This window comes from Corticium candelabrum, chromosome 18 (genome assembly GCF_963422355.1).
Source record: "Corticium candelabrum chromosome 18, ooCorCand1.1, whole genome shotgun sequence".
NCBI lineage: Eukaryota > Metazoa > Porifera > Homoscleromorpha > Homosclerophorida > Plakinidae > Corticium > Corticium candelabrum.
In genome coordinates this window covers 2,661,196-2,674,513 of record NC_085102.1, presented here as the reverse complement: position 1 = coordinate 2,674,513, position 13,318 = coordinate 2,661,196, and the positions used below count along the sequence as shown (strand labels likewise).

The 13,318-nt window shown below is 42.0% G+C and overlaps 1 protein-coding gene and 2 long non-coding RNA genes across 4 annotated transcripts; all 3 read right to left on the bottom strand.

Moving 5' to 3' along the window:
* Nucleotides 1-3,809: 3,809 nt before the first annotated feature.
* Nucleotides 3,810-6,185, bottom strand: LOC134194150 (protein serrate-like). 2 transcript variants are annotated; one of them, XM_062663059.1, is made up of 10 exons: nt 5,867-6,185; nt 5,705-5,795; nt 5,531-5,644; nt 5,316-5,459; nt 5,137-5,256; nt 4,840-5,055; nt 4,677-4,772; nt 4,354-4,563; nt 4,144-4,293; nt 3,810-4,087 (listed from the first exon to the last, which is right to left on the bottom strand). In XM_062663059.1, the coding sequence occupies exons 1-10, from the start codon at nt 6,122-6,124 to the stop codon at nt 3,993-3,995; spliced, it is 1,494 nt and encodes a 497-aa protein (XP_062519043.1). In that variant the 5' UTR covers nt 6,125-6,185; the 3' UTR covers nt 3,810-3,992. The 2 variants fall into 2 exon arrangements, with proteins under 2 accessions (XP_062519043.1, XP_062519044.1); XM_062663060.1 differs by having other exon boundaries at nt 4,354-4,560.
* Nucleotides 6,186-8,588: 2,403 nt separating this feature from the next.
* On the bottom strand, nt 8,589-9,538 carry LOC134194232 (uncharacterized). Its single transcript, XR_009972170.1, has 4 exons — nt 9,272-9,538; nt 9,142-9,210; nt 8,938-9,084; nt 8,589-8,866 (listed from the first exon to the last, which is right to left on the bottom strand). It is a non-coding gene; the product is annotated as an uncharacterized LOC134194232 (long non-coding RNA).
* A 150-nt stretch (nt 9,539-9,688) lies between these two features.
* Nucleotides 9,689-10,282, bottom strand: LOC134193575 (uncharacterized). Its single transcript, XR_009972093.1, has 4 exons — nt 10,198-10,282; nt 10,027-10,140; nt 9,815-9,958; nt 9,689-9,752 (listed from the first exon to the last, which is right to left on the bottom strand). It is a non-coding gene; the product is annotated as an uncharacterized LOC134193575 (long non-coding RNA).
* Nucleotides 10,283-13,318: the final 3,036 nt, after the last annotated feature.

The window sequence follows — 13,318 nt, the reverse complement described above, 5'->3', positions numbered from 1 at the left end:
TCAGTGCAACTTTAGCAAAAAAGGTTTTTTGTACATGTTCCAGTGCAGGGATGTATGTATGTTTTGCCTTTAATAGCCAGTGCCGCAAAAAAGGTGCAGCTATACTTTTTTGTGGTGTTCTGGACAGCAACAAATGTCCATATATATTGGCCCCTTGAAAATCAATGATTCAGCGAGTGTGATCCATGTCATTACACTGTACAAGTAACCAGTTCATGTACTGTACAGTCTTTTAATTAATTGATTAATTAAATAAAAAATTTTACTGAAGAAATGCTATGCTTAATATTTTGCATTGTGTGTAGGACATGTGAAGAAGATTGCATATATTTGGAAGGTTGGATCAATGAATGGCATGTCAAAGTAGTGTCCGGCAAATCATGCCACTATTCAAGCTGCTAGTGCAACAGCTGTGACATTTGTTTACCAGTTTACGATGCTGTATAATTCAATTCTAACCAGTTATAGTCATTACCGGTTGGATATAATAATATAAATACACACACACACACACACACACACACACACCACATGTATAATAAGCTAAGTGTATACTGAGCACTGATAACAATATGTGGCAAATCAGTACCGAGTAGCAAGTCAAATAACAACCTGCTTGTAGTTGTGTGTGTACAATGCTGCATTTAGTAACTCTTGCATACTGCTTCAAGTGTGCTTTAGCGAATTACGGTTAATTAGTAAAATTCACGTACATATACCTGGAAGGCATGCAATGGATTTGGCTTCATGTATTGCTTGGAACTCTCGAAGTCCTTCAAGATTGAATACGCCAAATAGGAATGCCCCGGCTTGAGTGTTGTCTTCAGCCTGCTCATTGATTCTTGCAGCAAGATTTCTGCAGGCAGACTCACTGGGCATCATTGGGCTACTGTGTGGTTCGCTAAAGTGAGTGGCTATGGGCACAGTGATGAGCTGGCCCTTCTCTGGACTCACTTTGAGAAAGGTCAGTATCGTACAATCTTGCCTGTTTAGGTGTCTAGCGGACCTAGATGCATTGAAAAAGAAGTAGACACGTGATGGAGTGCAGATTGAGTCTCATGTACGTGTGCATAAGTACGGCTTCACTAGCTAACCTGCCCTTGAATGTCGTAAGGAAAGAGCTCGAAAACTTGGCAAACATGTCGCGAAATCGAAAAGGGCGTGAAAGAAACAGGCGGGACTAAACGCACTTTGACTGGATTTGGCGCGGATTATGTAAAGCCGGCACGTGAAAGACGGGGTTATGGCACGTGCAGATTACAGAATATACGGCACGTTTATCCGGGTACTGAAGACTGTGGGCCCAAAAAAAATTTGCTACACAGGCCCTCTTGCGCAAGAGGACCTAGCTACGAGGCTACGTATTCTTGCACCAGAAAAAATTATTATTAATTAATAGCGGAGTCAAGATGGGGGTAAAGACCTCACTTGCATCATGGAGGGTCATAGCGATACGTAATAACATATTTCTATGACACCACATCTAATTAATTAAATTTCTAATCAATTTTTTTAGATTGAGCATGTATGTCTGGCAAATTTTTCTTTCGTATTTCTACGATGGATTCGTTTCTACACTCTAGCAAAAAAGAAAAATAATTCCTAAATGACATTTTGCTGAGTATCTAAAAAGCGGCAACACTTCTACGTACAAGGTTGACGGCTGTACGTGCATGCACCGGGTGAAACGTTCTTATATTGACCCCTGCCCCGTATCCTGTCTATCGTCACTATGAACTCTTACCTGTACATTTAGACTGACGCCTGCCCCGTATACTGTATATCGTCACTGTGGACTCTTACCTGTACATTTTTATTGACGTCTATCCTGTATCCTGTATATCGTCACTAATGGCAGGGGTGGATTCAGGATTTTCGAATGGGGGTTCTATGACGTCACAAAGGTTTGGATCAGCCACGCCTCCAGATATAAATTAGCTATTTAATCACCTATACCATAGAACGGAAGTAAACGTTAATAAATCTACAGTACTGGAGAATTGAATTAATCTTGCAAGCCAATACATGTCTTTCGCTAGACAGACAAATGTTACCGCTTTTTCTTTTCTTTCCGAAGAAAGCTTCTATAGACATATATGCTTTCATGAAATTGTGAATGTTGTGACCGTCAAAGATGGAAGTATATTTTCATGAGATAGAAAATAAGTACTTTGAAACATTATCATTGCAAGAAAGTAAATAAAACATGTTGTTGGAGAACAACTGAGATTGAAAACAAGTTACCATAAATTAATGTAGAAAGAGTAGGAGTACAGTACGACTCACTCGTACTGTCCGACGATGATGGACCTACGTCGAAAGTTCATAATCTGTACTGCACCTCCGTGTGAAGTTACTTAAGTTAAAACTAAAACGAGAGCTACGAGTCACGTCAGGAAGTAACAAGCACTGCTGGTACGTGGTCATCTTTGTGTGATGACGTCACAAAATTTTAGGGAGTTCCCAGGAACCCTCTCTAGATCCGCCACCGAATGGACTCTTATCTCGACTTAATGCCAACTTTTTTGTGGACTACATGACTGTTTTCAACTGATTTAAACCAAGGATACAAACGTTGTTGAATGGCAATGCCCTAACATGATAAGAAAAGAGTGCACAGAAATAGAAGGATTCGATTGTGATACAATCGTCATTTGTTTGCACGTGCAAGGCACCTATATTATACACTCCTATAATCGGTTGTATTATCAACCATAATAGAGAGATATGAACCTGACAGTGAGAATTTTATCCGATGTACAATGTCTCGAATAATTTGATTGACCATAACCTGAAGCAGATCGTTTTGAACATCATGGCAAGTATATTTATCCGTTTTCTTTGCCAAAAAGTTCTTGACCATATCATCAGACCGTTGAAAAGGATTCAGTAACTGACTGAAGTTTCCATGACTTTCACCACGGCCATCACCTCTAATTGTAAGTCCTGTCTAGCAAGGAATCTTAGAAAGGTCATGACCTGTAGAAGACATGAACGATTTCCTTCTCTAGTCTCGTCTGATTGCCATGGCAAACTGTCTGCAACTTCCCTTGTGGTAGCTGGAAGATTAACAACTGTTTCAACTGCACGCTTGTGAAACAAAGATTCCTCGTGCCTCGGAAACACTACACAGGCATCTTTCCAATTGACACCCTTGTAAAGAAACTAAGCTTCTGTTGTCGTAGGTTGAAGTTTCAGTTGCATAGAATCGCTGTAATACACACGTGACAGAACAATCGTTCTGTTATACGTCCCAGTGAATCCACTGCCATCTGTTGAACCATTCTCTATTGAAGGATCTATGAACTTTTTCTTCTTTTTTTTTCCAAACTCCACTAGCGGAAAAGACATGCTTCTAGGCTGACTAAGACTCACACCAACGTCAGGATACTATAAGAGACTTACAGACATGGCTGTGGTGCCTCGTGACAAACACGCTGTCTACACGTGCACACCATACAATAGTCATATTCCGGACGTTTCCGCAGACTGACAGAAGTCCGAGTGGTGACAGTTAAACTGATTTCTCTGACTCTGCATTGAGAGCAAGCTAAACTCAACTGGGACTCGAAAAAGTGCTACGGCCATGGCTGTAGCGCCGTAGCCGTTTCGCCTGGCTTGCGTGACAGTGTGTGTGTGTGTGTGTGTGTGTGTGTGTGTGTGTGTGCGTGTGTGTGTGTGTGTGTGTGTGTGTGTGTGTGTGTGTGTGTGTGTGTGTACGTATTTATGGGTTGATTTCCAAACAGCTTTTTTTCGGTTACTTGAATGTGGGTCAACTGCATTAATATTATCACGCAATTCAAAAACTCTTGAACATGTATATTCTTTATTGATAAATGTCTAAACAGCTAATCATTTGTCACACTACGCACAGTTTTACATCTGGTTATGTGATACGCTTGTAACCATTTGTAAGATTTCAAGTCAATATTGATATTAAAAGTAAACGATGATGCAGGATTGCCCACATCATTCAGTGTCAAACTGTGGCATCAGTTGTTGTCCGTAAACTTGCAGATGCCTTTACCTTTTCTTTCAACACAAATGGTGCCTTTAGGACACAGTATAATAGCACACGGACTTAGTACTATAGAATAAGAGGTTAGAAACAATAGCCAGGATCTGAGCTGTCTTAGGTCTTACTAAATTTGTCAACTCGAACGCATTCCGGACCGCATCCTCTTCTGCAGCATTTCTCGCCTACCCGACACTCGATGTCGCTCCGACAATATCCGAGACCGATTTGACACGTCGTGACGAGACCGGGAAATTTAGGACACGTGCCAGGTCTCACTAATATCAACAATAAACTAACAAACTCATAATCGAGTTTATTGATACTTTGTCACTTACCACATTCTGCACGACCCTTCTGGACTTGGCACGATGTGCCAGCTGCGCATCTTATTCTAGCACACGGATCTACATCGACTTCAGAATGTAGCACAATCGAAGGAACACATCTGTACTGTTCTGGACACGGCGGAATGACGCACGGAATCGGTACCTTTTTGCAGATCTGGCCTTTTGGGCAAGCGACCAGTGGACAAGGAGCAGGAACTACTGAAAACGATCAATGAGAAAAAAAATACTCTAAATTAGTAGTAAATGTGTTTAGTCTGTGACGTCACCTAACTTTACGCATGCGTGGTTTACAGTATATGTTTGTAACTCACGTTGTGGAATGCATCTGAACTTTTTACAAGGCGGAGAAAAACAGATATTGGGAACACACACATGGCCTGGTTTGCAATCAACTCTTGCACAAGGATCTAAAACAGAAAAAGCGCTTTCTGTGACTTTCATTATACATACCATTCGAGTTTAGTTCGTGCATACTTTCGACTTTAAACAAGGGATCCACGCAGACGCGTGAGCAATGTTTTTCGCAACACTTCTGCTTTCCTTTGCAGTCCGCGTCGTCACTGCAGTTCTTTTCACAAGGTGGTTTTCCAATTTTGGTATAACGAGGACAAGTGCCAGGTCTATTTGTAGGTTCTGCAACTGTAGCTTCTACCACTGAAGTAGTTGTAGTTGTATCGGTAGGTTCCACAACTGAGACAAACAAACAAAGACACACACAAATTAAATTTATTAGTAGTGCCCGACTAGTAAACTACCATTATTTTGTCTTACCTTCAGGCACGCATTCTACTCTCTTTTCGCATGGTCCTAGGACGGGGCATAAAACACCAACGCTACTCTCTCTGCAAACCGTTCCAGGTCGACAGACAACCCGAGCACAACCGGTCGTTCCTACATTGTAGAACGTCATTACAATGTGTACCGGATAGAGGATAGAACGTGCGTTATACCAGATGGTAGAGACTTTATGCATTCACGGCCGCATCCTCGTTTGCAACACAATTGACCATCAGAACAATGCGAGTCGTTTCCACACGAAAATGGTTTGATTTCACATGTTGTGATTGTGTTTGGAAACAATGGGCAGATACCGACTACATTAGTAATTACGATTATTAGTAAACACGTCATCAATAAGGAATTTGGTTACTGTATGTAGCTGTACCGTCTGAAACGCAGATAGCTTGGAGAGGACATGGAGCCTTCTTGCAGACCACTTTCACTGATTTACAAATTTGTCCGGCTCCACACTTGGTGTAAGTGCAGGGATCAATCAGTTCTAGAAACAACATCTAGTATCAAACACCCGAAAACATGTTACATGTACTTTGTATCCTACCTTCACAACATTGTCCACCAAAGCCTTGTGGGCATGCGCACTGTGGTGTCGGTATCTCGCATCCACCATAACTGATTTCACGTTTACCGCGCTGTTTGTCATAAACGAGGTCATTGCAAAGAGACAATTCAAAGCATAATTGAGAAAAAATCATCTTCTTACCAAAGGAAGTCGCTTTCCTCCGTTTTCACACTGGAACGGTGCACACTCGCGTTCCTTCCTGCTGTTAGTGTAGCACCGATTGTAGCCCCACCCACTCGTGCAGCATCTCTCCACAACCGTACAAGAGCGAACTCCACATAGAGCTTCCTTGTTACAGTCGCGAAACAACTCTTTGCAACGCGTAGGAAAGAGAGACAGAGCAGATATCACTCCCAGTAAGGAAGCGAGAAGAAGAAAAGAGAAAGAGTGTCGACTCATTATTCGAATTCGCTTTCAATGCAGTAGATCCAACGTCGCCGGTCCAGATTCCACTAGAAGTCTGACTGCATAATACCGGTCGCTGGTTGTTAAATAGCATCGCTGACGTAATTTGAGGTCGATTACGTACACAAACGTTGACGAATTTCTGTGACAGCACAAAGATGGTTGGGTCGAGAGGTCACGAGTGGGCGGGCAATCGGCATGAGGTCACCGGATCCGACTCGTTTGCTTGTGACGTCTGGAACGTGTAATGACTAGTACTGTTAACATGCATTATAGACCACGGGCGCAGCTAGATATAAGACTAGCCTCACTCCAGACGCAGTGTGAATTGCAGCCCCGGATGCGCTTCCATCACCACTACATGTCAAATTCCATTATCACATGTAGTGGGGATGAAAGCGCATCCATGGATGCAATCCACACTGCGTCTGAGGCGAGGCTAGTATAAGACAGTTGGCTAGAGGTGGTCACGTACATCGTGTTTTCATCCTGGTCACGTTTCTGTCGCGTGATCGAATCTCTGGCAAAGAAAACGGAGGCAAACTAAAACATTCTGGAGGCTTGGTTAATTACTTATCAGACTAATATATTTGATGTCATTGTGCGCACTAGGACAAATTTGAGATACCGTTTAACCGCAATTTCTGCAAGTTGAAAATCTAGACAAAAGTTTCAATTACTGCAAATTAAAGTTCTGCCTTCTACCCAGGAAGACAGTCATGGACAAACGTGAACACGTGTACATGTGTCCAAACAGTGAGTTGATGGACTCCGAGGAGAAGCCTAAAGTATCTGTGAATTTTTAGTATTTGTACGTTCCGTGATTTCTTCGCAAAATTCGCAGAAATATTATGATCGCAGAAATACCCGGTTATACGGTATTAAAGGTCAAATTTATATCTATTGCAGAATTTACATTAATTTTGCCTAGGTTAAAAATAATCCACAGCTGACAACTGTGTAAAGGAGCTTCTCTGCTACCATGTCTACATTCGTCTTTTTGTAGACTGAAAGACACGCTTACGCTTTGCGTAGGGTAATGAGATGATTGCATGTTACATATTTCACTAATTAACTAGTAACATATTGTCATTTCTTGAGCTTACCTGTTACACATGTGTCACTACTACCCACGTCTAAACTGCACCTCTTTCTTTTACCATACTTACTAGCTGTTTATACAACCGATGTATAAACTGTTCTATTACAGGTTGAATTATTTTTGGGGAAAAATACAGTAATGACGTGATTTTATGTTTATTCATTACAGTGCTCTCATAGTTTGTCTTGAATGTAAATTTGAAATTAGACGTTGCTTAAGTTAACTTAACTAAACACATTATTAATTATTAATTATTAATTATTTAAGAGTAAAATCGCGCATCGTGATGCTTATTTATCAAATTAAATTTAGAGGAAACAGGCATCGCAGTAAACATAGGGAGCAGTCACAAGAAGGGCATTGATGTCTTAGAGACAACAATATAAGCAAATAGAAGAAAGTAGTCAGGCCTAAAGTGCGCTAACTAGAATGTGTAGCCTCGTATTTCAACTAGGTCGGAAGTGTTGCAAAATTGGTCTGAAAGTTTGAGACTACCTAGTCCCTGGACCTAGTCGACAATTGCAAAATGTGAAGTTTCAATTACATTAGCTAAATACCAAGCAGGGGCAGCGAAACCGGTGGGGGCCGGAAAGGCGGTTGCAACTAGCGGAATTGGAGACATGGCCCCTCCAATACTGGACAATGATAGAAGAAAATCACTTTGTAAGTTTTGTTGTTTGCAAGTAGAAATACCATTAGATGGTGTTTGCTAGATTTGTGTCCATGCTGCTCTGGCTACTGCAGTCACATATTGATCATTGACAAACCAACCATATTCAGTTAGAAATCAAAATTGCGGCAATCTGATAAAACATTTTTGGCTCCTCAATCCAAAGAAGCTTCCTCGCCGCCCTGTAACGTAAGCTGCTATTTACTAAATTGATTACCTATCTGAAACTGAAGCAAATGAAGTAGATAGGCCTCTGGTAAAATTTATTGTAGATCTGGAGTTGTCGAAGTAGACATAGAGTAGATCTTAAAAGGTTTACATACGGGGAAATGTCCGCCATCTCAGAATAGTCTGAACTCCAAGGGCTCTAGCAAAAATGGACCAGCCGGACCTAATCCTATTGTCTAAGTTCATTCATTATGATACCAACAAAATAATGTAACTTCAGTTTATTAATAGTATTTTGTCTAGTGGATCTACAAGCAGCATTCGTCTCGGATTCATTATTCCAACGTATATAATCCAACGGAACATGTGCTTGTACGCAGCCAGGTCCCCAGTCCTACATTTACGCAATGGCTGCATTAGTTAACTTCTTCCAATCAATTTGGCCGTACTCACAAGATCCGCAAAATTATACTTATAAGGGCCACGTCCCTAGTGTGACACTTCGCGATTAGAGATAATTTGATTAGAAGCCATGCACGTCCACGTCGACAGCAAATTATTGATCACACTCTACGCATAACTAGTACATATCTGTTCCTGTGATACGCCTCTAAACATTCAGACAAAATTGGTATAATTATTGCAAGTAAATCGATGATGCATTATTGACATCATCAATCAATGTCACAATATGTCAGCACATTCAACACTCAGTATGTGTCTTTGCATACACCTTCATCATTTTCTTCAACGCAAACGGTCCCTTTAGGACACAGAGTAAAAGCACAAGGATTTACTATAGACAACACATTACACTACATTACAGAAGTCAGTATATACGGGAACTCTGTTTGATGTCTCCGTTACCTGTGACAACTGAAACACACTCCCGACCGCATCCTTTAATGCAGCACTTCTCGCCGGTCTGGCACTCGATGTCGCTCAGACAGTGTCCGGAACGGACTTCGCACGTCGTGATGAGACCGGGAAATTTGGGACACGTGCCACGTCTCACTAATATCAAATATAACTAACAAACTCGCAATCGAGTAGAGATACACGGTCACTTACCACATTCTATACGACCATTATCGACTACGCACGACGTTTCAATTGGACATTGTACTTCATCACACGGATCTACATAGAAACAGTCAATGGAAGCAACGACGGCTTAGGTCGTCTTCAGAATGCAACATACCGGGTAAAACACATTTGTGCTGCTCTGGACACGGCGGAATAAGGCACGGAAACACCTTCTTTGTGCAGATCTGGCCTTTTGGGCATGGAACCAGTGTACAATCAACGGGACCTATCAAAAGTGATCAATGAGGAAGCGTTGTAGCCTCTAGCATGCACTGCAAGAGTTGTACCGGTAGATTCTAACGCTGTAGGATTTACGACTGTAGTAGTTGTAGCGTCATACTCTATCACTGTAGGAGTGGTATCGATAGATTCTAACACTGTAGGTTCGGGCACTGTAGGTTCCACAACTGAGACAAGCAAAGACAATACACATTACATGTACAGTCAAACAGAGTTAAATAACTTAGTTGTTTTACCTTCAGGCACGCATTCTACTTTCTTTTTGCATGGTCCTTTGACGGGGCATATAACGCCCACGCTAGTCTCTCTGCAAACCGTTCCATTTCGACAAACAACGCGAGCACAACCGGCAGTTCCTAGAGTGTAGAATGTCATCACTACTAAATTGAGGATAGAATAGAAGATAGTCGTGCGTTACCTGTTGGTAAAGACTTTACGCATTCAAGGCCGCATCCCCTTTTGCAACACAACTGACCATCGGAACAATCCGAATCGTTTCGACAAGCAAATGGTTCGAGTTCACATGTCGTGATTGTGTTTGGAAACAATGGACAGATACCGGCTATGTAAATTTATTAATCAATACAATGGTTAGTAAACACGTCATCAGTACAGTAGCTGTACAAGTACCGTCTGGAACGCAGATGGCTTTGAGAGGACATGGGGCCTTCTTGCAGAACACTTCCACTGATTTACAAATTTGTCCATCTCCACACTTGGTGTAATTGCAGGGATCAATCAGTTCTAGAAGACTTGGTTATCACACACTCAAAAACATGTTACATGTACATTGTAGTCTACCTTCACAGCATCGGCCACCAAAGCCTTGTGGACATGCGCACTGTGGTGGCGGTATATCGCATCTATCATACTTGATCTCACGTTTACCGCGCTGTAAACATTATAAAGTAAAGAATCGAATCGAAGTTAAATTGCGAAAAGCAATTACTTACTAAAGAAAGACGCGTTCCTCCGTTTACACACTGGAACGATCCACACTCGCGAACATTTACTGAAAATAAGTCGCACATCACAGCCCCAAAACGTAGGGTTTTGCAGCAACGCCGCATAACATAACAACTGCTCGTTCCACACGGATCATCTATGGAGCAGGCTCGGTACCTGTCTTCACAACGCCGCTGAGTATCGAGAGACCGAGCAGATATCGCTTCCAGTAAGGAAACGAGAAGAAGAAGAAAGAAAGAGTGTCGACTCATTGTACGGTGTTGATCCAACGTCGCCGGTCCAAATTGCACTGGCCGTCTGACCGCCAGATACTCGTCTCTGCTTTGTATAACATCGCAGACTTATCGATTATGTACGCAGGCGTAGACGAATGGTGTGACTACACTACGACCATTGTGTTTGTGTCACAATGGGCGGGCAACCGGCAAGAGGTCACCGGATGCGATACGCCTGCTTGTGACGTCTGCTGGTGTAAAGATTACCTACTGTCTCCGTAAGGGTGAACTCCGAAGTGAATAATGAAGCAGAGAAGCACTAAGCTCTGCTTCAGTTGGACCATGTTACACCAATTGTCTTAGGTGGTCTCAGTTGCTGATCGGTTTGTCTTGCAAAATAATTGGATACTAGCCATTGCTCCACACGTTTGACTTTGATATGCAAAAGTATTGTCCTTCCGCTTCGTTTGTAGGAAGGGCTTAGATAATTTGATATACAGAAATGCCAGATCTAGCGGTTTCTAACGATACCGAGATCATCGCGAAAGTCCAAATAACAGCGGAGATATTGATGATTTTCAAAGTTGACACTTACGGGGAACATACAGTAGTTAGTATTTAGCTAATTAATTAGGAGGTGTATCTTGAGGCATCTACTGTTTACTGCAGACAGTAGACATTAGATGCCTCAAGGTGTGAACAAGATACGCTGCTATCGCGACTACAATGATCTCTTTGTTGTCCAAACAGCGCACCTAAACGTTGGCGTAAGGTAAATAGGAGATGTTTCACGATACACCTCCTAATTAATTAGCTAAATATAAATGGTATTGTCGTTTCCTGAGCTTGTCGGTTACGTAAATGTGTCACAACCATCCTCGTACCGCTTACTGTTACGGTTGTTTACTTTCAAACGTAGTTCTTGCATTCTATGCTTACTTCTCTCTGTTCGCGTTGACTTTGCATTTCAAAATCTGTAATAACTTCTGCTCAATAGGGCGGACAGCGACGATCTTTGTATCGTTCGAAACCGCAAGTTCCCAGATTTTCTATCGTTAGGATAACGAAGGCGTATGTATTACACAGGCGGTTTGATAAGGTTTTGCATATCAAGAGCCGTTAGGGTCTAGACTCATTAGAGAGGTATGGGCTTACACCAAGAATGCTGCTAATCGAGGAAGTAGCCAATTAGCAAGGTCACTAAACGGTCCGCTGCCTTGACATCAACGCACAGTTGCTCTTGTTTCGCGAGTAGTTGCTTGATATTTCTTACTCCTCTTCTCGTTCTGTTTCGTCTTGATAGCCTGCGACGTTCTCTATTGTTACCTAACATCTTTAGATTGTAATGACATCCAAAATGTACAGTTACTGGGATATCACTTAACATCGGTGTGTGGTAAACAAATACAGCTGCATCATTACTCACTTCCGAGCGCAAAGTCAACGCGAACAGAGAGTAGGTAACTTATGTCTAAAAATAGTTGTTCTCGTTTAGTCTGCTTACTGGTCTTCTTTATTGTCTAATTTCTAGTCTTATATTTGTTTGATTGTTGGTCTCACTTTAATCTCATATTATGTCTGTTTATGAAAGTTCCATGTTTTTTGTCTGATTTTTCAGCCAATTTTTATTTTAAATTTCTATTTTTGTTTAATTTTTTTTATATTAGGTCTATCTTTGTCTCCTTTGTAATAATTATTCTAGTCTTATGTTTCTATCTAGTTTTCTTGTTCTGGTTTTCTATTCCAGGGTGACCAATGCCCTTTCGTCACGGTCAAGCTGCACTCGGTAACAACACTGTCTGTACGTTGTGGCTACAAGGATCGTACTTTCGATCAGCATGTTCGTTCAGACATATGCATATCACTGTGAATGGTGACACTTTCGTCTATTTCTCACATTCTTGTGAGAATGTCGAATGTTTATCCGTTGAAGAGTGAGTTGTCGTGTTGCTTTGAGATTCAACCGAAGCCCAACTGTCCTTTCAAGCATTTCAAGCCGAGAAATGTGAGCACACTGGGAACGAGCTCGATGACGGTGATGTCAACGACACAGCCAGTTGGTATGACGTGTTAATGGGAGAGTTTAGGGGATAGCAGCATGTATAGACAAGTGGCCAAATGGTTGGACTTGATAGACAGACAGAGGGAAAGAGACGGATGATGGGAAGTTGATTGGATGGAAGGGAAGATGTGTAGACAGATGAAGAATCAAAGATGTTTGGATGGATGGACAGACAGATGGACAGACAGACAGATGGACAGACAGACAGATGGACAGGCAGACAGATGGACAGACAGACAGACAGACAGGCAGATGGACAGACGTAATAGTGTTGAAATTTTAAATATATGTATTGACAGACAGATGGGCAGACAGACAGACAGACAGACAGACAGACAGACAGACAGGCAAATGGACAGACAGACAGAGGGACAGACAGACAGACAGACAGACAGACAGACAGACAGACGGATGAACAGACAAACAGACAGATGGAAAATCAAAGATGTTTGGATGGATGGAGAGACAGATGGACAGACAGACAGACAGACAGACAGACAGACAGACCGATGGACAGATGGACAGGCAGACAGACAGATGGAGAATCAAAGTGACTAGCCTCTACCCTATCCCGAATCTACTTCCTGTTTGTACAGCATGACGCAACTTCCACGTATGGACGGGACGGACAAAATGGCACTTAGCTATAGATGTTTGGATGGATGGATAGACAATGGAC